The following is a 19,606-nucleotide window of genomic DNA, read 5'->3' as shown; positions in this document are numbered from 1 at the left end:
CAGAGTTCCACACGGGGCAGTTGTTGTGAGTGACGTGAGGGTAAATGTTGTGAAAGTGCAGATCAGCCTCATGTTTATTCAGCTCCAACACTGTCAGCATTAGTTTGTTTTTTCTCATTAAATCCAGATGGATTTATCTCCACGTGTTTTGTTTTGTCCTTAAGGTATCGGGCATCTGTCTCTGAAGAGGAAAGGAGCTCTGAGCGTGGCAGAAAACGGCGGCTCTTTGCGTCGTTCGTGTGAGTTTGGGTCAGACATGCTGTGGCCTCCTCCACTCGAGTCTGATGGTACGGAAGTAATCTTTTATTTCTTATCTCTGCTGTAAATGTACGAACAAAAGGTTTCAGTTTCAGACACTGGCTGAACGTTTTCTGAGAGACAGAGCGTGATAGGCTCTGTTTTACCACAAACTCTTTACAAGCAAACATGGTTATGCTTTGTAACCTGAAAATTGACTAAAATAAAAGCACATTTATTCATGTTTTTAAAGCACGGAAAAACTTTACTCTGAGCAGGCTTGCATCTCCATAAACCTGACTCTTATTTGTCCTGGAAAATGTTCTGAAGTACCTCTCACTTTCTGTTTCCATGGAATCATGCAGGTGATGTGCCGCCTCCGGAAAGTTACACTGTGTTAGAGCACAGGCCTTTTCTGTTCAGGTCACTGCATTTAACATTAGGATTTTAAAACAGCTCTCATCATAAAGAATCTAAACTGTATTTTCCTCTTTTCTGTAGAAATAAACACACGTGGGTCTGGGTCAGGTGCAGGTTCTGTCTTCTATCTCTGTTTTCTTCTGTGTTTCTCAAAGTCTCTGTGTCTCGTGCAGAAAACCACTCTGCCCCTCCAGACGTCACCGGATACTCCTCCGACTCCCCACACTCGCACACAGAGCGCCACCACATGTCCAACATGGGAACGATCGCTCGCAACACGCAAAAGTACGGCAACGCAGAGAGGATGGAGACTGGAGACGGTAAACGCAACACTCAACGACACACAGATATAAACAAGTCTGAAACAAACAAGTCTGAAACAATCAAGTCTGAAACAACAAGTCTGAAACAAACAAGTCTGAAACAAACAAGTCTGAAACAAACAAGTCTGAAACAATCAAGTCTGAAACATTTACTGTTAGATTTCAGACATAAAACCAAACATTATCGCGATCAGAATTTAATTATTTGCACAGCTCTTATGTGTCGTGTGTTGTTGTACTGTAGTATTAAAGTGTGTGTGTCGTGTGTGTTGTTGTGTTTTCGTAGGCGTCCCTGTGAGCAGTCGAGTCTCGGCTAAGATCCAGCAGTTGGTGAACACACTGAAGCAGCCGCGCAGACCTCCTCTCCGAGAGTTCTTTGTGGACGACTTCGACGAGCTCTTAGAAGGTATTTTATTATTTTTTTATGCTCTTTAATTTTAATTCTTACCATCTGTCACTGGACTAATATGTAAAACAACATTTTTATTCTGGCATATTTGCAGAAAAGTTACTTTAAGATTAGATTACACTAAACTGACTCTCGTGAGATTTACAACTGCAGGTCTGTTTGTGATGAGGAAACAACATTAGAACAGATCAGAAAATGTGATACGTGCCCTTTAACCTAAAGACACTTTCACACCGTCAGTTCAATTATTTGGTCTGCATATAGACTCCAGTGTGACTCCAGTGTGGTCCTTTCACACCGGCAAACAAACCAAAATTGGCGTTTGTCCAAGGCTCCTGCACACAGTGGGTTGAACTGCACGTGGCTCGGGGACGCTGAGGCTCTACCGCCCACCAGACCTCACAGAAGCGTCCTCGCTCTGTGGTCTTCTCACAGAGCTCCTCCGCACCAGTCCCTCTCCCCCTGAGCGGAGGCCAGCCTCACAAACTCACAAACCTACAGACAGACAGTCATGGGGCAGGTGTCTGGACCCAGCCCTGACCCCGTCACACTCCTTAACCGGGCGCAGGAGCCTGCCGCCTGGGTGCACACTCAGTTCAGACGGTGGAAATTGAGGACCAGGGGGGTTGGCGCACTCAATTTGTGAGTCCGAGCCTGCCCTCGCATGATGCATTTGGAGTAGTTGGTTTGGACTGTCTCTGATTTGGATAAGAGTTGGCGTCTCACCAGAGGAACCACACCAGAGTTTAGCATTAGGTGCAGAGTCAAGCAACCCGCTGCTTTTAGAGTCTCGGTCCATTTGATTTAGTGCAGATCTGAGTGTGACTGAAGCTTTCACACGAACGAAAAACCAAACGAACTAAGAGCTTTTGGTTCAAATGGAACATCTGGTGCAACGACTGCTGTCGGTGTGAAAGAACCCAACAGTCTGATAGAGCGTTTAAACTCGTAGAACAGTCTGATAGAGCGTTTAAACTCGTAGAACAGTCTGATAGAGCGTTTAAACTCGTAGAACAGTCTGATAGAGCGTTTAAACTCGTAGAACAGTCTGATAGAGCGTTTAAACTCGTAGAACAGTCTGATAGAGCGTTTAAACTCGTAGAACAGTCTGGTAGAGCGTTTAAACTCTTAGATCAGTCTGATAGAGCGTTTAAACTCATAGAACAGTCTGATAGAGCGTTTAAACTCGTAGAACAGTCTGATAGAGCGTTTAAACTCGTAGAACAGTCTGATAGAGCGTTTAAACTCGTAGAACAGTCTGATAGAGCGTTTAAACTCGTAGAACAGTCTGATAGAGCGTTTAAACTCGTAGAACAGTCTGATAGAGCGTTTAAACTCGTAGAACAGTCTGATAGAGCGTTTAAACTCTTAGAACAGTCTGATAGAGCGTTTAAACTCGTAGAACAGTCTGATAGAGCGTTTAAACTCGTAGAACAGTCTGATAGAGCGTTTAAACTCGTAGAACAGTCTGATAGAGCGTTTAAACTCATAGAACAGTCTGATAGAGCGTTTAAACTCGTAGAACAGTCTGATAAGAGCGTTTAAACTCGTAGAACAGTCTGATAGAGCGTTTAAACTCGTAGAACAGTCTGATAGAGCGTTTAAACTCGTAGAACAGTCTGATAGAGCGTTTAAACTCGTAGAACAGTCTGATAGAGCGTTTAAACTCGTAGAACAGTCTGATAGAGCGTTTAAACTCTTAGAACAGTCTGATAGAGCGTTTAAACTCGTAGAACAGTCTGATAGAGCGTTAAAACTCGTAGAAACAGTCTGATAGACGTTTAAACTCTTAGAACAGTCTGGTAGAGCGTTTAAACTCGTAGAACAGTCTGATAGAGCGTTTAAACTCGTAGAATAGTCTGATAGAGCGTTTAAACTCGTAGAACAGTCTGATAGAGCGTTTAAACTCGTTAGAACAGTCTGAATAGAGCGTTTAAACTCGTAGAACAGTCTGATAGAGCGTTTAAAACTCGTAGAACAGTCTGATAGAGCGTTTAAACTCTTAGAACAGTCTGATAGAGCGTTTAAACTCGTAGAACAGTCTGGTAGAGCGTTTAAACTCGTAGAACAGTCTGATAGAGCGTTTAAACTCGTAGAACAGTCTGATAGAGCGTTTAAACTCGTAGAATAGTCTGATAGAGCGTTTAAACTCGTAGAACAGTCTGATAGAGCGTTTAAACTCGTAGAACAGTCTGATAGAGCGTTTAAACTCGTAGAACAGTCTGATAGAGCGTTTAAACTCTTAGAACAGTCTGATAGAGCGTTTAAACTCGTAGAACAGTCTGGTAGAGCGTTTAAACTCGTAGAACAGTCTGGTAGAGCGTTTAAACTCGTAGAACAGTCTGGTAGAGCGTTTAAACTCGTAGAACAGTCTGGTAGAGCGTTTAAACTCATAGAACAGTCTGATAGAGCGTTTAAACTCGTAGAACAGTCTGGTAGAGCGTTTAAACTCGTAGAACAGTCTGGTAGAGCGTTTAAACTCGTAGAACAGTCTGGTAGAGCGTTTAAACTCGTAGAACAGTCTGGTAGAGCGTTTAAACTCATAGAACAGTCTGATAGAGCGTTTAAACTCGTAGAACAGTCTGGTAGAGCGTTTAAACTCGTAGAACAGTCTGATAGAGCGTTTAAACTCGTAGAACAGTCTGGTAGAGCGTTTAAACTCGTAGAACAGTCTGATAGAGCGTTTAAACTCGTAGAACAGTCTGATAGAGCGTTTAAACTCGTAGAACAGTCTGATAGAGCGTTTAAACTCTTAGAACAGTCTGATAGAGCGTTTAAACTCGTAGAACAGTCTGATAGAGCGTTTAAACTCGTAGAACAGTCTGATAGAGCGTTTAAACTCTTAGAACAGTCTGATAGAGCGTTTAAACTCGTAGAACAGTCTGATAGAGCGTTTAAACTCGTAGAACAGTCTGGTAGAGCGTTTAAACTCGTAGAACAGTCTGATAGAGCGTTTAAACTCGTAGAACAGTCTGATAGAGCGTTTAAACTCTTAGAACAGTCTGATAGAGGGTTTAAACTCGTAGAACAGTCTGATAGAGCGTTTAAACTCGTAGAACAGTCTGATAGAGCGTTTAAACTCGTAGAACAGTCTGGAAGAGCGTTTAAACTCGTAGAACAGTCTGGTAGAGGATGCTGTAGTCCAGTTCTCTGTTTGCATAGTTTTGTCCTTTTCTTTTTTATCATAAACCTTTACACATTAAACAGAAGTCCTGAGTCTATCCCCTCTCCTCCACAGTCCAGCAGCCGGACCCAAACCAACCTCGACCTGAGGGGGCAGAGATGCTGCCCGTGCGGGGAGAGGCTCTGGGCGTGGTCACCAACTGGCCTCCGTCTCTGGAGGCGGCGCTGCAGCGCTGGGGCACCATCTCCCCCAAAGCCCCCTGCCTCACCAGCCTGGACACGGCCGGAAAACCACTCTACGTGCTCACATACGGTACGAGAACACGAGCATAGACAAGAACAACTCTCAACAACTCAGGACCAGAGGATTACACATGATACTGCTGGCCTATTATAGTGAAAACAAACAGGGGAGGGTCAGATCAACACAGTTCTGATGCAGACTTATGTTTTGTTTTAACACTGTGAGTTTGAGTCTAGTCACAAATAGAAATGAAAAGGTTAAACATTTGTGAGTTTGGAGTTTTCATTTGCTGCAGATCTAATGTTTCATCACCATCCAACGAGGTCCTTCTGACCTCCTGAAGGTTTATCCCAGAATCCCAGAACAGACTTGTTTTAGACCTGTTTTAGACCTGGTTTAGACCTGTTTTAGACCTGGTTTAGACCTGGTTTAGACCTGTTTTAGACCTGTTTTAGACCTGTTTAGACCTAGACCTGTTTTAGTTTAGACCTGGTTTGGACCTGAGACCTGGTTTAGACCTGGTTTAGTCCCGCCCTCAGTCTCTCAGTACAGTTTGTGTTTCTTTTGTCATGTTTGCAGGAAAACTTTGGTCTCGCAGCATCAAACTGGCCTATAACATCCTCCACAAACTGGGGAGCAAACTGGAGCCAATGGTGCGACCGGGAGACCGGGTGAGTCTGTAAAACTGCACAGCTACAAAACCCAAGACGCAATACTCTGGTCAGATGTGCTCAGGTTGCGTACGTGTTTACGTCACAAACATACAGAACACAGAAACAAACATGTCGGATCATTTCCAGGCGTCGTAATAAACTTACAGGAGGCAAAACAACAAATGTGGAGAATGTGCAGAGACACTATCAGTGAACAGAGAAGGATCTGTAATCACCTCTGTCAAACTCTGGATACATCAGGTCATCTCAGTCGAGTCAGATGGATCTAGACGAGACCTGGAGAACCAGTCGATGGTGGGACGACTTTGTGGAAGGAGGAGCTGATAAAAATGTGTGACGTGAAAACTTCCATATGTCCAGAGACGCCCTTGTTGTTTTAAGTACAAACACACACAATCCAATTCCACACACTTTTGCGTCACCGTCTGAATGCAGATTTACTCCTGAAAACACTCGTCTAAACGTGAAGATGCAACGCCACTTTTGTGTCTTCTGTTCAGACCCTCATCATATAAACGTAGACTAAGTCGCACAGGAGTTTAAGTCGCAGGAAACACCCAAACCATGAAACAAAAGAGCCACTTATAGTCCGAAAAAGTGAACCAGAGGAGTGTGACGTCACCACAGCGGCCGGGTGCAACAGGACGAAGCTCATCGAGGCGAGCAGCTGTAACAGTTAATCTGAAACCAAGGACAATATTTGGAATCTGAGTGCGAAACCAAAGAGCCAATCAGGAGTGAGGATGTTGAAAGAAACGCCCCTTCCTCTCTGAGCAACAAGGCTGTCAATCAACCCATTTCCAGCGCTTGGATTTGTCTGTTATTATGTTCATATCTGGATTCAAGGACAAAATAACTCGACAGCAGCACTTACAGAGAGAGAGGCGACGGTTTTTCAATAGAAAGTCGACTGGAGCCAGAACCGATGGAGCCAGAATCTCGCCCATGCTCACCTCATCACTGTAGTTTGTCTTGTATATTTTCAGAAGCTTGTGAAGTGTCCAGACTGAACATGAACTCGTCTAAACACTGGATGTGTCTGTGTTTAATGTGTGTTTGCTCTGTGGCTCCTGCAGGTGGCGCTGGTCTTCCCTAATAACGACCCGGTGGCGTTCATGGTGGCGTTTTACGGGTGTTTACTGGCAGAAGTGGTGCCGGTGCCCATCGAAGTCCCGCTCAGTCGAAAGGTACAAACACAAACCGAAACACTCGAGTTTAAGGACCACGAGATTATTCTGTGGTTATTCAGCTACAGAGGAGTGTGACACCTGCTTTAGTCCTGGTTTAGTCCTGGTTTAGTCCTGGTTTAGTCCTGGTTTAGTCCTGGTTTAGTCCTGGTTTAGTCCTGGTTTAGTCCTGGTTTAGCCTGGTTTAGTCCTTAGTCCTGGTTTAGTCCTGGTTCAGTGTCTGGTTCCTGTGGATATGTTTAATCAGACTCTGTGTCACGTTTATGATTCAATAAAACATGAATCACATTAAGTTTATTTTTAGCCTCAGTGTGTTTGTGTAACAGTGAACACAGACACTGAACCAGGACTAAACCAGGACTAAACCAGGACTAAACCAGGACTAAACCAGGACTAAACCAGGACTAAACCAGGACTGAACCAGGACTAACCAGACTAAACCAGGACTAAACCAGGACTAAACCAGGACTAAACCAGGACTGAACCAGGACTAAACAGGACTAAACCAGGGACTAACCAGGACTGAACCAGGACTGAACCAGGACTGAAACCAGGACTAAACCAGGACTAAACCAGGACTAAACCAACCAGGACTAACCAGGACTAAACCAGGACTGAACCAGGACTGAACCAGGACTAAACCAGGACTAAACCAGGTCTACACCACCAGGTCTAAACCAGGTCTAAACCAGGACTAAACCAGGACTAAACCAGGACTAAACCAGGACTAAACCAGGACTAAACCAGGACTAAACCAGGACTAAACCAGGGACTAAACCAGGACTAAACCGGGACTAAACCGGGACTAAACCAGGACTAAACACTAAACCAGGACTAAACCAGGACTAAACCAGGACTAAACCAGGACTAAACCAGGACTAAACCAGGACTAAACCAGGACTAAACCAGGACTAAACCAGGACTAAACCAGGACTAAACCAGGACTAAACCAGGACTAAACCAGCCCAGTATGGAGGTTATTGTCTTTAGGAACAATAGAACTTTGTTGTTCAGTCAGAGTCTTTTAGAAAACAGAAAACAGCTCCGGGAGTTTAAGTGTCAGTGCAGGTTGAGTTTATTTTATTTTATTTTTTTTGATTACACAGTACAACTCAAACTAATCAATACATAAAAAGTTAAATTTATAAAAAGTCTTTGTCAGTTGTGTTCATATGTTGGAATTACAGGTCCCATGGCTCTTTAAAGCTGAATTGTGTAACTTTTCTGGCGTAGAGTCCATCAGATTCTTTTCTCCATGGCATTAAACCTTTCTATCTCCATGGAGACCAAACCAGACCAAGTTACAGGTCAGATCTGTGGAGAGGCGACACCACTCACAGTCAGAATGTCTGATTTTCTGAGTGTTTTTGAATTATAAAACCTGCACCTGTGATTGAATAAATGTAAAGTAGATCTGTTTAATGTCACACTGTGGAACATTCCAGGCAGAGCAGTGACGTCTCCATAGAAACGAGCAGGTGACAGGTTCCACAGTGCAGCTTTAAGTTAAATCTTCATGTCTCTGTGTGTGTAGGACGCGGGCTCGCAGCAGATCGGGTTCCTCTTGGGCAGCTGTGGAGTGACTGTGGCTCTGACCAGTGACGCCTGCCACAAAGGCCTCCCCAAGAGCGCCACCGGAGAAATCCCACAGTTCAAAGGTCAGAGGTCAAACGCCATCAGTCACACACACCACACACACCACACCAGGGGAGGAGGGGAAGAGGGGAGGAGGGGAAGAGGGGCAAGAGAGAAGAGAAGAGTGTGTGTGTGTGTGTCTGTGTGTGTGTGTGTGTGTGTGTGTGTGTGTTGTGTGTGTGTGTCTGTGTGTGTGTGTGTGTCTGTGTGTGTGTGTGTGTGTGTGTGTGTGTCTGTGTGTGTCTGTGTGTGTGTGTGTGTGTGTGTGTGTGTGTGTGTATGTGTGTGTGTGTGTGTGTGTGTGTGTGTGTGTGTGTCTGTGTGTGTGTGTGTGTGTGTGTGTGTGTGTGTCTGTGTGTGTGTGTGTGTGTCTGTGTGTGTGTGTGTGTCTGTGTGTGTGTGTGTGTGTGCTGTGTGTGTGTGTGTCTGTGTGTGTGTGTGTGTGTGTGTCTGTGTGTGTGTGTGTGTGTGTGTGTGTGTGTGTGTGTGTGTGTGTGTGTCTGTGTGTGTGTGTGTGTGTGTGTGTGTGTGTGTGTGTGTGTGTGTGTGTCTGTGTGTGTGTGTGTGTGTGTGTGTGTGTGTGTGTGTGTGTCTGTGTGTGTGTGTGTGTGTCTGTCTGTGTGTGTGTGTGTGTGTGTGTGTGTGTGTGTGTGTGTCTGTGTGTGTGTGTGTGTGTCTGTGTGTGTGTGTGTGTGTGTGTGTGTCTGTGTGTGTGTGTGTGTGTGTGTGTGTGTGTGTGTGTGTGTGTGTGTGTGTGTGTGTGTGTGTGTGTGTGTGTCTGTGTGTGTGTGTGTGTGTGTGTGTGTGTGTATGTGTGTCTGTGTGTGTGTGTGTGTGTGTGTATGTGTGTGTGTGTGTGTGTGTGTGTGTGTGTGTGTCTGTGTGTGTGTGTGTGTGTGTGTCTGTGTGTGTCTGTGTGTGTGTGTCTGTCTGTGTGTGTGTGTGTGTGTGTGTCTGTGTGTGTCTGTGTGTGTGTGTGTGTGTGTGTGTCTGTGTGTGTGTATGTGTGTGTGTGTGTGTGTGTCTGTGTGTGTGTGTGTGTGTGTGTGTGTGTGTGTGTGTGTGTGTCTGTCTGTGTGTGTGTGTGTGTGTGTGTGTGTGTGTGTGTGTGTGTGTGTCTGTGTGTGTGTGTGTGTGTGTGTGTCTGTGTGTGTGTGTGTGTGTGTGTCTGTGTCTGTGTGTGTGTGTCTGTGTGTGTGTGTGTGTGTGTGTGTGTGTGTGTGTGTGTGTGTGTGTGTGTGTGTGTGTGTCTGTGTGTGTGTGTGTCTGTGTGTGTGTCTGTGTGTGTGTGTGTGTGTGTGTGTGTGTGTGTGTGTGTGTGTGTGTGTGTGTGTGTGTGTGTGTCTGTGTGTGTGTCTGTGTGTGTGTGTGTGTCTGTGTGTGTGTGTGTGTGTGTGTGTGTGTGTGTGTGTGTGTGTGTGTCTGACTCTGCTGTGTGAACATTGTGCCAGGATCACTGCAGTTTTTTGTCTTGTGTTGATGCAACAATTTAGTACCAGAAACACTCTGTTCCACCTTGTGATGTCATGTGGTGATACAGGAAGTGCTCCACTGTGTTTTTAAACTCCACACATCTTCACTAGAATCATTTGGATCATTTTAGTCCTGGTATTGCAGATCTCGACTGAACTAAAGGGAAAAGGAGCTGTTCACTTAAAAACTACCACTTCATGACATCACAAAGTGGAACAGAGCCTTTTGGTCTTTGGAGATGTAGACAGAGTGATGGTCCATTCAGACTGGAGCGTCAAAAATCACACTGGACGCCTCTAGATGGACGCCGTTCATTTGAGTTCAGACGCCGTGTGACGCGTCCTGGACGCCGCGAACCAACAGGAGAAAAACACTTGACATGTGTCCAGGACGTGTGTTGCGTCCGTTGCGTCCGTTGCGTCCGTTGCGTTCCGTCGTTGCGTCCGTTGCCCTCGAAACAAGTGACATTTCCCGGTATTTTCCTGCAAAGATGTCAGCCCAGGCTGAGAGAGACTTTAGTGTTTTTATTACATAAACCATCAGCGGAGGAGATCGGCTCAGCAGTTGCAGTGTGTTTATATTTATACTCCACTAATGTTTGTGGTTTTCGGCTCTTTCTTCTTCTTCTTCTTCTGGCTAATAACGTCGCTATGTCACTGGATAGTCGTCCCTCATTGGTTGATGCGGCGCATCTGATGCCAAAAGTTCAGCTTTTTTTTTAAGCTGACGCCCTGGATGTGCGTCCACATGGACTTTGCATTTAAACTGGACACTTTGACTCTCCGGTCTGAACAGACTTTAATAGTACAAGATCATTCAAACATGTGTGAATGAAACAAAACACTTCTCCAGCTCTGTGTTTGTTGAGACAACAGTGTTAGAACATGTTTTAACACTTTCTCTCTCTTGTGTTTTCAGGTTGGCCGAAGCTGCTGTGGTTCGTCACAGAGTCGAAACATTTGTCCAAACCTCCCAGAGACTGGTTTCCTCACATCAAAGACGCCAACAACGACACGGCCTACATCGAGGTACATCACACTTTAGTGTTTTCTCATTGTGTTCACGTTTCACTGTTTGAATTTTCTTTAAGATTATAGTGAACGTACAGTTTAGTTTAGACCCGGTGTGAGTTTCTCCTGTTGGATCTTAAACCGTAGATGTAAAAGAACAGTTTCAGAACCACTTTGATCAGTGACCAGCTGAGCTCTGAAGCATAAATCCTGTTGTTCAGTGCAGAAGGAAATTTCCTCTGGAGTATGATGTAAATTTTGTATGTGCCTTTGATTGACAGTTGTCTCCTCTTCTCCTTTCCTTACTTTCCTCTCTCTTCCTCCTCTCTCTTCCTCCTCTCTCTGGTCGTCCTCTCTCTGTCTGTCAGTATAAGTCGTGTAAAGACGGGAGTGTTTTGGGCGTGACGGTGACGAGGATCGCTCTGTTAACTCACTGTCAGGCTCTGACTCAGGCCTGCAGCTACACAGAGGGTGAGACACTCAACTTACATTTATATTATTTATATTTATCACAATATCTATTCACAAAACATCAAAATCCTGTTCCATATTTTTCTCAAATTGCTTTTTCAGATGATACTTCTGCTGTTGGACTGTTTAACTATTTAGTCCTGGTTTAGTTTTGTTATAGATCTTGTTTAGTCCTGGTTCAGTCTTGGTGTAGTCTTTGTTTAGTCCTGGTGTAGTCCTGATTCTGTCCTGGTATAAACCTGCTTTAGTCCTTATTTAGTCCTACTTTAGTCTCTGGTTTAGTCCCTGTTTCCGTTGTAGTTCAGTCCTGGTTTAGTCTTTGGTTTAGTCCTGGTTCTGTTCTAGTTTAGTCCAGGTTTGGTCCTTGGTTTATTTCCAAAATCAGTCCTGGTTTAGTCCTGGTTTATTCCTGGTTCAGTTCTGGTTTAAAACTGGTTTAGTCCTTGGTTTATTTCCAGAATCAGTCCTGGTTTAGTCCTGGTTTAGTCTCTGGTTTAGTCCTGGTTTAGTTCTGGTTCCTGGTTTAGTTCCTGGTTTTAGTCCTGGTTTAGTCCTGGTTTAGTCCTGGTTTAGTCTGGTTAGTCCTGGTTTAGTCCTGGTTTAGTCCTGGTTCAGTCCTCAGTCCTGGTTCAGTCCTGGTTCAGTCCTGGTTTAGTCCTGGTTTAGTTCTGGTTTAGTTCTGTTCATTCAGACCTACCTTTCATCGTCTCTTGTTTTTGTTTTTGTTTTTCAGCCGAGACGATCGTGAACGTTCTGGACTTTAAGAAGGACGTGGGTCTGTGGCACGGCATCCTCACGGTACGCTCCGCCGCCGGGGTCAAAGGTCACGACCCCTTCAGATTCAGGAGTTCATCGATAATCCATAAATCTGACCACAGACGAGAAACACGCACGACGCACTCCAGCTCATCATTTTACATTTTACACTGTCCAGAAATCTATAATCATGTTTGACAGACACAGAGACACGAAAGGATCACAAGGCCTCGACCTGTTTCCATTGAAATGCTGTTGCTTTGGCCGTAATATTCCACAGTACGGCATTAAACTCCATCTGTCTCCAGTTTTATGAAAGAGTTTTAGCATCCTGTTTCCATGGAATCAGACAGGAGACCACATCCAGAGGGAGACACAACCGGTCAAAAGTTTTAGAACACCCTCATTCCTCCAGTTATTTATGGCCAGTTCAAGTTGTGCAAGTCCAATGAAGAGCTGGAAATGTACAAAGGTAAAAACTGAACAAACAGAGGTTAAAAAACACAAGTCCAAGTTCTGACAAAACCACCTCAGGACAAAACAACAACATGGTAAAACTTGAAAACCTGGAGTGTCCAGCAGCAGCAGCAGCACAGTGTCCAGACTTAAACCCCATGGAGCTGGTTTGGGATGAACTGGACATTTATGGAAACTTCTACAACAGACTTGAGAAGAATTTTCTCAACAATATTTGATTTGTGTTGTAAAAAGAACGAGCCACGAGTGTGTTCAGCTGTTCTATCTGACAAAGGTCGACACACACATCAGTCTAATGTTTAGATTAATAATCCCTTCTGGTCAACAGGAAACAGGAAACAAAACTAGAAAAAGTGTGGTGTTCTAAAACTTTTGACCAGCTGTGTAGATCCAGAGAGACACTGTACCTGTGTCCAGAACAGAAATGGAATGTGACTAAAATATAGAAAGCAGATCATTATAAAACATGTACCATGATCTGATTATTGATCCATGACTGCTTTAAGTGTAATGCTGCAGTGACAGGTGTAATGCTGCAGTGACAGGTGTAATGACAGGTGTAGTGACAGGTGTAGTGACAGGTGTAGTGACAGGTGTCTCATGTTGTTTTGTGTTTTCAGAGTGTGATGAACATGATGCACGTGATCAGCGTCCCGTACTCTCTGATGAAGGTCAACCCCCTCAGCTGGATCCAGAAAGTCTGTCAGTACAAAGGTAAGAAGCACCTGTCAGGACTCACCTGTCAGGACTCACCTGTCAGGACTCACCTGACACCTGACAATAAGTGTAAGGACTCTCCTGTCCAGCCGCGAGGTCTCAAAAGTCTTAAAAAGGTCTTAAATTTCGTGTTCATAAATTGAGGCCTTCAAAAATCTTAAATTCTGTTGTCCAAGTCTTATTTTTTTCACAAAGGTCTTAAATTTCATTAGCCTATTTTTTGTAAACTCAGTCGGGCTGCAGTGTGATGTTTAACGGAGGGAGGGAAAAAAACAACGTGTAATCACGTCACGTGAATGAACGTCTAATTTGGAGTTTGCGCAGACACTTTGGTTTCTGGTGAGATGAGTAAACGATCAGTTTACAGAGGAAGACGCTGGATGATCATGAGAAAGTGTTTGTTTAATCCACAGTGGCTCTTAGATTCTAGATATAGTCCTGTGGTTGTTTGGTCATTATTAGAATTGGATCTGGTGTTTTTCGCTGCACAATGGGTGTGATGTTGGTCTTAATTTTCATTTACGTGGTCTTAAAAAGGTCTTTAAAAAGTCTTACATTTGGGGTAGTCAAACCTGGGGACATCCTGCTGTCAGGACTCACTTGTTCTCCTCTGTGTTTTTTAAGTTCATTCTCCTTCACCAGACTTGAGCTGATTGTGCCGGTGCTCACTGCGCCCTCTGCTGGCTGCTCTACACATGACTGTGTGGGATTTGAATCAGTAAAAATGATATTAGATTTGAACATGTTTGAACACCTCATGTTTGGAGACACACATCTGGTCATGTTCATGGAGTTTCAAAATCACACGTACAGTCACTTTAAAATGTAACGTTACTTGAAATACCAAGGAGAAAAATTAAAGACTTAAAGGGATAGTTGTTTTTTTTTCCCCCGTCAGCAGTGTCGTGTGTCCACACTGATTTACCCCCGACAGCGTCCGGTGAACCGAGATACTGACCGGTTTTGGTGCTGACGAAAATAGTCCAGCAAACTGGCTGGTGTCATTAAAATAAAGAGTTTTTCTTCTCAAAACAATCTGTGTTCAAAAGAGTGACACATTTACATCACAAAACCTTCGTCCTCAAAAAAGTCAGACCTCATAATCACTTGGCACTATTTTGTCTATATTTATATCCCTGCGCGCTGCCGTCAGGTGACAGCCGCACCTGTTGTGAGACAACGTGTGACTACGACACCGACAATGAAGACGTCACCTTTAACACAGAGCCAAGGGGAGATCTTTATGAACCCGAACATACTGATGACTTAAAGCTCGCAAGAGTTTGACGTTTAAGTGCACATCAGGAGCTTTTAAATGTCACTCAGATTGTATTTTCTGTGTATTTTCTGTGTATTTTCTGCAGTATAACGCGTCTTGTTTGTTGTATTTGCAGCTAAAGTTTCGTGTGTGAAGTCTCGGGACATGCACTGGGCTCTGGTGGCGCACAAAGACCAGAAGGACATAAACCTGAGCTCTCTGAGGATGCTGCTGGTCGCCGACGGATCCAACCCCTGTAAGACCCCGACTCACACACACACACACGCACACACACGACCAAACGTACCCGGGAACGCAGCTCTGTTCTGGGCAGGGCGGAGACGAGAGGCGGCGGGGAGGGAAAGGGAAAGGGTCTCAGGAGAGCAGAATCTGGGCCAGTGAGCAGGAATAGAGCAGAATTGAGACAGGACGAGAATAAGAGCGTCACAGAGAGCAGGTGACCAACAACACGACTCTCTCCTGGAGCCGGAGCAACAAGAGCAGTGTTTGTGTTTGTTTTTAATGCACATTCTGAAGATTCAAATAATTAACAGGAAATTTAAACAAACTATTGATCCACTAGAAAAAATATTTGGGCACAGGAGTCACACATCACAATATTTTATAATAACAAAGAGAAAAACATATAAATGGCAAAAATAAATTCACTTAACTAAACATTTAAATCTAACAGAAAATGACTTAAAACTAGAGAAATGATCTGTCCATGCAGCAAGACTAGACTATAATGAAGCGTCTCTGGTGTTCATTGGCTGGAAATACGTTTATGGAGGCTAAGTTTGAGATAAACATGAGTATCGAGCAAATCTGTATGACTGAATCCAAAAACAAGTTAGTACAGTTTAACACAGTGAACTGTACTGAATCAGTTTGAAATATATCATATCAAATCATATTGAATCGAAATCTGTTTAAAAAAACATATTGTATCGAGGCCTTTGTATCGAGGTAAAGTGCTTCAGTGGTGTTTCTGCGTCACCTTCAGTAGAAGTAAGACTGACGCAGCAGCCTGCAGCTTAGTGAAATAAAATTAAGTTTAGTGATAAAACCTGTAGTTTAGCAGTACAACCTGTTGTTTTGTGGTACAACTTTTAATTTTGTGGTACAACCTTTAATTTACTGATAAAACCTTTAGTTTTGTGACAAAACCTGTAGTTTATTGGTAAACCATATCTATAGCATTATTAGAATTTAAAGCACCAGCTAAATTAAAAACCCTCACACTCTCCTCGGGGTCACATTGACCCAAAGACATTTTTTTTTCCCGCTCTCTTGGGGCGGGTCAATCAGACCCAAAAATTTATTTTCAAATAGAGAAAATAAAGTTTTGGGTCTGACTGACCCACCCAAGAGAGCGGGAAGGAAAAAAAAAATGTTTTCAGATCAATGTGACCCCGAGGAGAGCGTGAGGTTAAAGACATCACTCAAATGTGAGCAGCAAACAGGTGATTAACAGAGAAAATGCTTCTGGAGCCAAATCAAACCAGTCAGTCTGTGCACGCTGCGCCCTCTGCAGGACTAACAGTGTCATGACACAGAAAACAGCAAACACCAACACAGAGTTACTCTCTCCAACACTTGAACAGAAACAGGGGTTAAGATGCATTCTGTTTCGTGTTTTCCTGATGTGAAAATGTCGATGTGTGTAAATGCAGTCAGAGTATCTGTGTTCATTTTGACGTTTTAATAGTTTTAGTCGACTCCTGATAGTGATATATTTTTAGCCGTACATTTAAACCCACATCCTACTCCACATGTCGCTGTTTCCGTGTAGCCGCTTTATCCAATTGTGCTTCTCTGATTAAGGAAACTCAACCCTGACAATCAGATTCTGGGTTTAAATCAGGTCTACAAATATGGGACGAACAATTTGGGAGAAATATCAGATTCCGTGTTTGTACAGATCTAAAGTACAGAGTTTATACACCGAAGATTCTGTTGTTTATGGAGGAAATTCTTCTTCTTCAAAACTGTATCATGTTCAACTAACTGCCTTTGATTCGGGGTGAGTTGTTGTACAGTTGTAGGGAGTATTATCTGTTACATAAGGGTGAGTTGTTGTTCAGTTGTAGGGAGTATTATCTGTTACATAAGGGTGAGTTGTTAGTTGTAGGGAGTATTATCTGTTACATAAGGGTGAGTTGTTGTACAGTTGTAGGGAGTATTATCTGTTACATAAGGGTGAGTTGTTGTACAGTTGTAGGGAGTATTATCTGTTACATAAGGGTGAGTTATTGTTCAGTTGTAGGGAGTATTATCTGTTACATAAGGGTGAGTTGTTGTACAGTTGTAGGGAGTATTATCTGTTACATAAGGGTGAGTTGTTCAGTTGTAGGGAGTATTATCTGTTACATAAGGGTGAGTTGTTGTACAGTTGTAGGGAGTATTATCTGTTACATAAGGGTGAGTTGTACAGTTGTAGGGAGTATTATCTGTTACATAAGGGTGAGTTGTTGTACAGTTGTAGGGAGTATTATCTGTTACATAAGGGTGAGTTGTTGTACAGTTGTAGGGAGTATTATCTGTTACATAAGGGTGAGTTGTTGTACAGTTGTAGGGAGTATTATCTGTTACATAAGGGTGAGTTGTTTACAGTTGTAGGGAGTATTATCTGTTACATAAGGGTGAGTTGTTGTACAGTTGTAGGGAGTATTATCTGTTACATAAGGGTGAGTTGTTATACAGTTGTAGGGAGTATTATCTGTTACATAAGGGTGAGTTGTTCAGTTGTAGGGAGTATTATCTGTTACATAAGGGTGAGTTGTTGCACAGTTGTAGGGAGTATTATCTGTTACATAAGGGTGAGTTGTACAGTTGTAGGGAGTATTATCTGTTACATAAGGGTGAGTTGTTCACAGTTGTAGGGAGTATTATCTGTTACATAAGTGTGTTGTTCAGTTGTAGGGAGTATTATCTGTTACATAAGGGTGAGTTGTTGTACAGTTGTAGGGAGTATTATCTGTTACATAAGGGTGAGTTGTTTACAGTTGTAGGGAGTATTATCTGTTTACATAAGGGTGAGTTGTTGTACAGTTGTAGGGAGTATTATCTGTTACATAAGGTGAGTTGTTATACAGTTGTAGGGAGTATTATCTGTTACATAAGGGTGAGTTGTTCAGTTGTAGGGAGTATTATCTGTTACATAAGGGTGAGTTGTTCAGTTGTAGGGAGTATTATCTGTTACATAAGGGTGAGTTGTTCAGTTGTAGGGAGTATTATCTGTTACATAAGGGTGAGTTGTTGCACAGTTGTAGGGAGTATTATCTGTTACATAAGGGTGAGTTGTTGCACAGTTGTAGGGAGTATTATCTGTTACATAAGGGTGAGTTGTTGTACAGTTGTAGGGAGTATTATCTGTTACATAAGGGTGAGTTGTTGCACAGTTGTAGGGAGTATTATCTGTTACATAAGGGTGAGTTGTTGTACAGTTGTAGGGAGTATTATCTGTTACATAAGGGTGAGTTGTTGCAGTTGTAGGGAGTATTATCTGTTACATAAGGGTGAGTTGTTGCACAGTTGTAGGGAGTATTATCTGTTACATAAGGTGAGTTGTTGCACAGTTGTAGGAGTATTATCTGTTACATAAGGGTGAGTTGTTGTACAGTTGTAGGGAGTATTATCTGTTACATAAGGGTGAGTTGTTGTACAGTTGTAGGGAGTATTATCTGTTACATAAGGGTGAGTTACGTTGTAGGGAGTATTATCTGTAACCTTTGTCTCTGTTTTTGACTCCAGGGTCCATCTCTTCGTGCGACGCCTTCCTCAACGTGTTCCAGACCAAAGGGCTGAGGGCGGAGGTCATCTGTCCCTGCGCCAGCTCCCCCGAGGCGCTCACCGTCGCCATCCGCAGGTAACAAGCCTCATGACACGTTTACACACACAACATGAACAAGAACAAGAACAGGTCACACAATCTCTGCATAAACCTGTCACGATAATCAATATATTCACTATTTATATAAAAGACGGAACAATAATTTTGGGGCCAACGTTTATCTGAGGTATTTTTGTTCTTTTTCTGTTCTACGATTAGACTTCAGATGAAGTGGTGTGGATAAATAACTTTGATATCTATTTTAGAAGTATCGTAACTACTCAAGCATTTCATTATTTAAATATATTTTTAACTATATTGTACATTTAGAATAGTTTTAAGGGGTAAGTGGCATAAAGGTGTTTCAGTCACACACACACACGAGCTGCTGACAATATGATGGATTATAATATTTTTTTTTATGGACGATTGTTTAGAGTCAGGATTAAAATGACACTTGTTAGTTCAGACTTGTGATCTGAGAGGAGCCCGTGTGAGCGCTGAGTGTTACAAATGTTTTGAAGCGACTTTTGTTTTTTTCTCATTGGTTCGAGCTCAGCTGCTGTCGCCCCAGAGGTCGAAAAAGGACTGAAAAATTGTAATTAAGTAAAAATATCTTTACTTTGCTTAATCCCTACTCAAGTAAAAGTAAAAGTAACCATCTAAAAATCTACTGGAGTAAAAGCAAAAAAATGTATTTGAGTAAAAGTTATTTAGTGACTTTCAGTTATTTGATGCTGATTTGTAAACGTGAGGTGATAAATTTTCTTCTGCTCTGGGCGACTTCACTTGAAACGTTCTGTGATCAGGATTAAAATTATTGGTTTCATTTTGCAGAACAGATTAAGATTTTAACCAAACAAAAAAATAAACCTTTTGGGACGCAAAGGCAAAAGTTCGTACTGTACATTTTACTTAACACCACACACTTTTGCAGATTTGATGTGGAGGTTTTGATCACTGACAGCTCCGTCCACGGGTCAGACACATTTTATATTATTTTGTTATTTTCTTTTTTGCGTTTGTTATCTGTCCGAGGTTTGGCCAAGGTTTTTTTTCACTTTCCTCTCTAGAATTATTCAGCCCCAAAGACGTGAGTGTTTCAGGTGAAAGGACTTTACGACATCAGATTAACAAATTTGTGGAGTTAATCCCAAACAGATAATGAGAAGGAGAAACATTTGTGCATCAGAAGTTTGGAGAGAAGTAAAAGTGTAGGTTAAGCTCACGTTGCTTTGTCCTTAGTCTGGGTCACCAGCTCTTTTCTTCACTTTAGACACCTGCGAGATCTATTTTTTGTTTTTTCTGACCTGAATGTGAGAAGAACCGGAGTGAAACAGCCCAGAGTGAAAAACAA

The 19,606-nt window shown here is 42.9% G+C and overlaps 1 protein-coding gene across 1 annotated transcript in view; it reads left to right on the top strand.

Annotated features, from left to right (window-relative positions):
* Positions 1–19,606, top strand: part of LOC110164318 (disco-interacting protein 2 homolog C-like) — an 85,043-nt gene that overhangs the window by 31,314 nt on the left and 34,123 nt on the right. Inside the window, exons 6-18 of the mRNA XM_055151215.1 lie at positions 165–287; positions 831–977; positions 1,267–1,386; positions 4,628–4,825; positions 5,336–5,427; positions 6,507–6,617; positions 8,152–8,275; positions 10,644–10,753; positions 11,104–11,206; positions 11,940–12,004; positions 13,060–13,153; positions 14,551–14,670; positions 18,171–18,285. Of these exons, the coding sequence (XP_055007190.1) occupies positions 165–287; positions 831–977; positions 1,267–1,386; positions 4,628–4,825; positions 5,336–5,427; positions 6,507–6,617; positions 8,152–8,275; positions 10,644–10,753; positions 11,104–11,206; positions 11,940–12,004; positions 13,060–13,153; positions 14,551–14,670; positions 18,171–18,285 (1,522 nt within the window). The remainder of the gene's footprint in view (positions 1–164; positions 288–830; positions 978–1,266; positions 1,387–4,627; positions 4,826–5,335; positions 5,428–6,506; positions 6,618–8,151; positions 8,276–10,643; positions 10,754–11,103; positions 11,207–11,939; positions 12,005–13,059; positions 13,154–14,550; positions 14,671–18,170; positions 18,286–19,606) is intronic.

This window comes from Boleophthalmus pectinirostris, unplaced genomic scaffold (assembly GCF_026225935.1).
Source record: "Boleophthalmus pectinirostris isolate CB_2022bp ecotype Guang Dong unplaced genomic scaffold, ASM2622593v1 HiC_scaffold_15, whole genome shotgun sequence".
Taxonomy (NCBI): domain Eukaryota; kingdom Metazoa; phylum Chordata; class Actinopteri; order Gobiiformes; family Gobiidae; genus Boleophthalmus; species Boleophthalmus pectinirostris.
The sequence above is the reverse complement of the archived record's forward strand: the minus strand, read 5'-3'. Positions and strand labels throughout refer to the sequence as shown.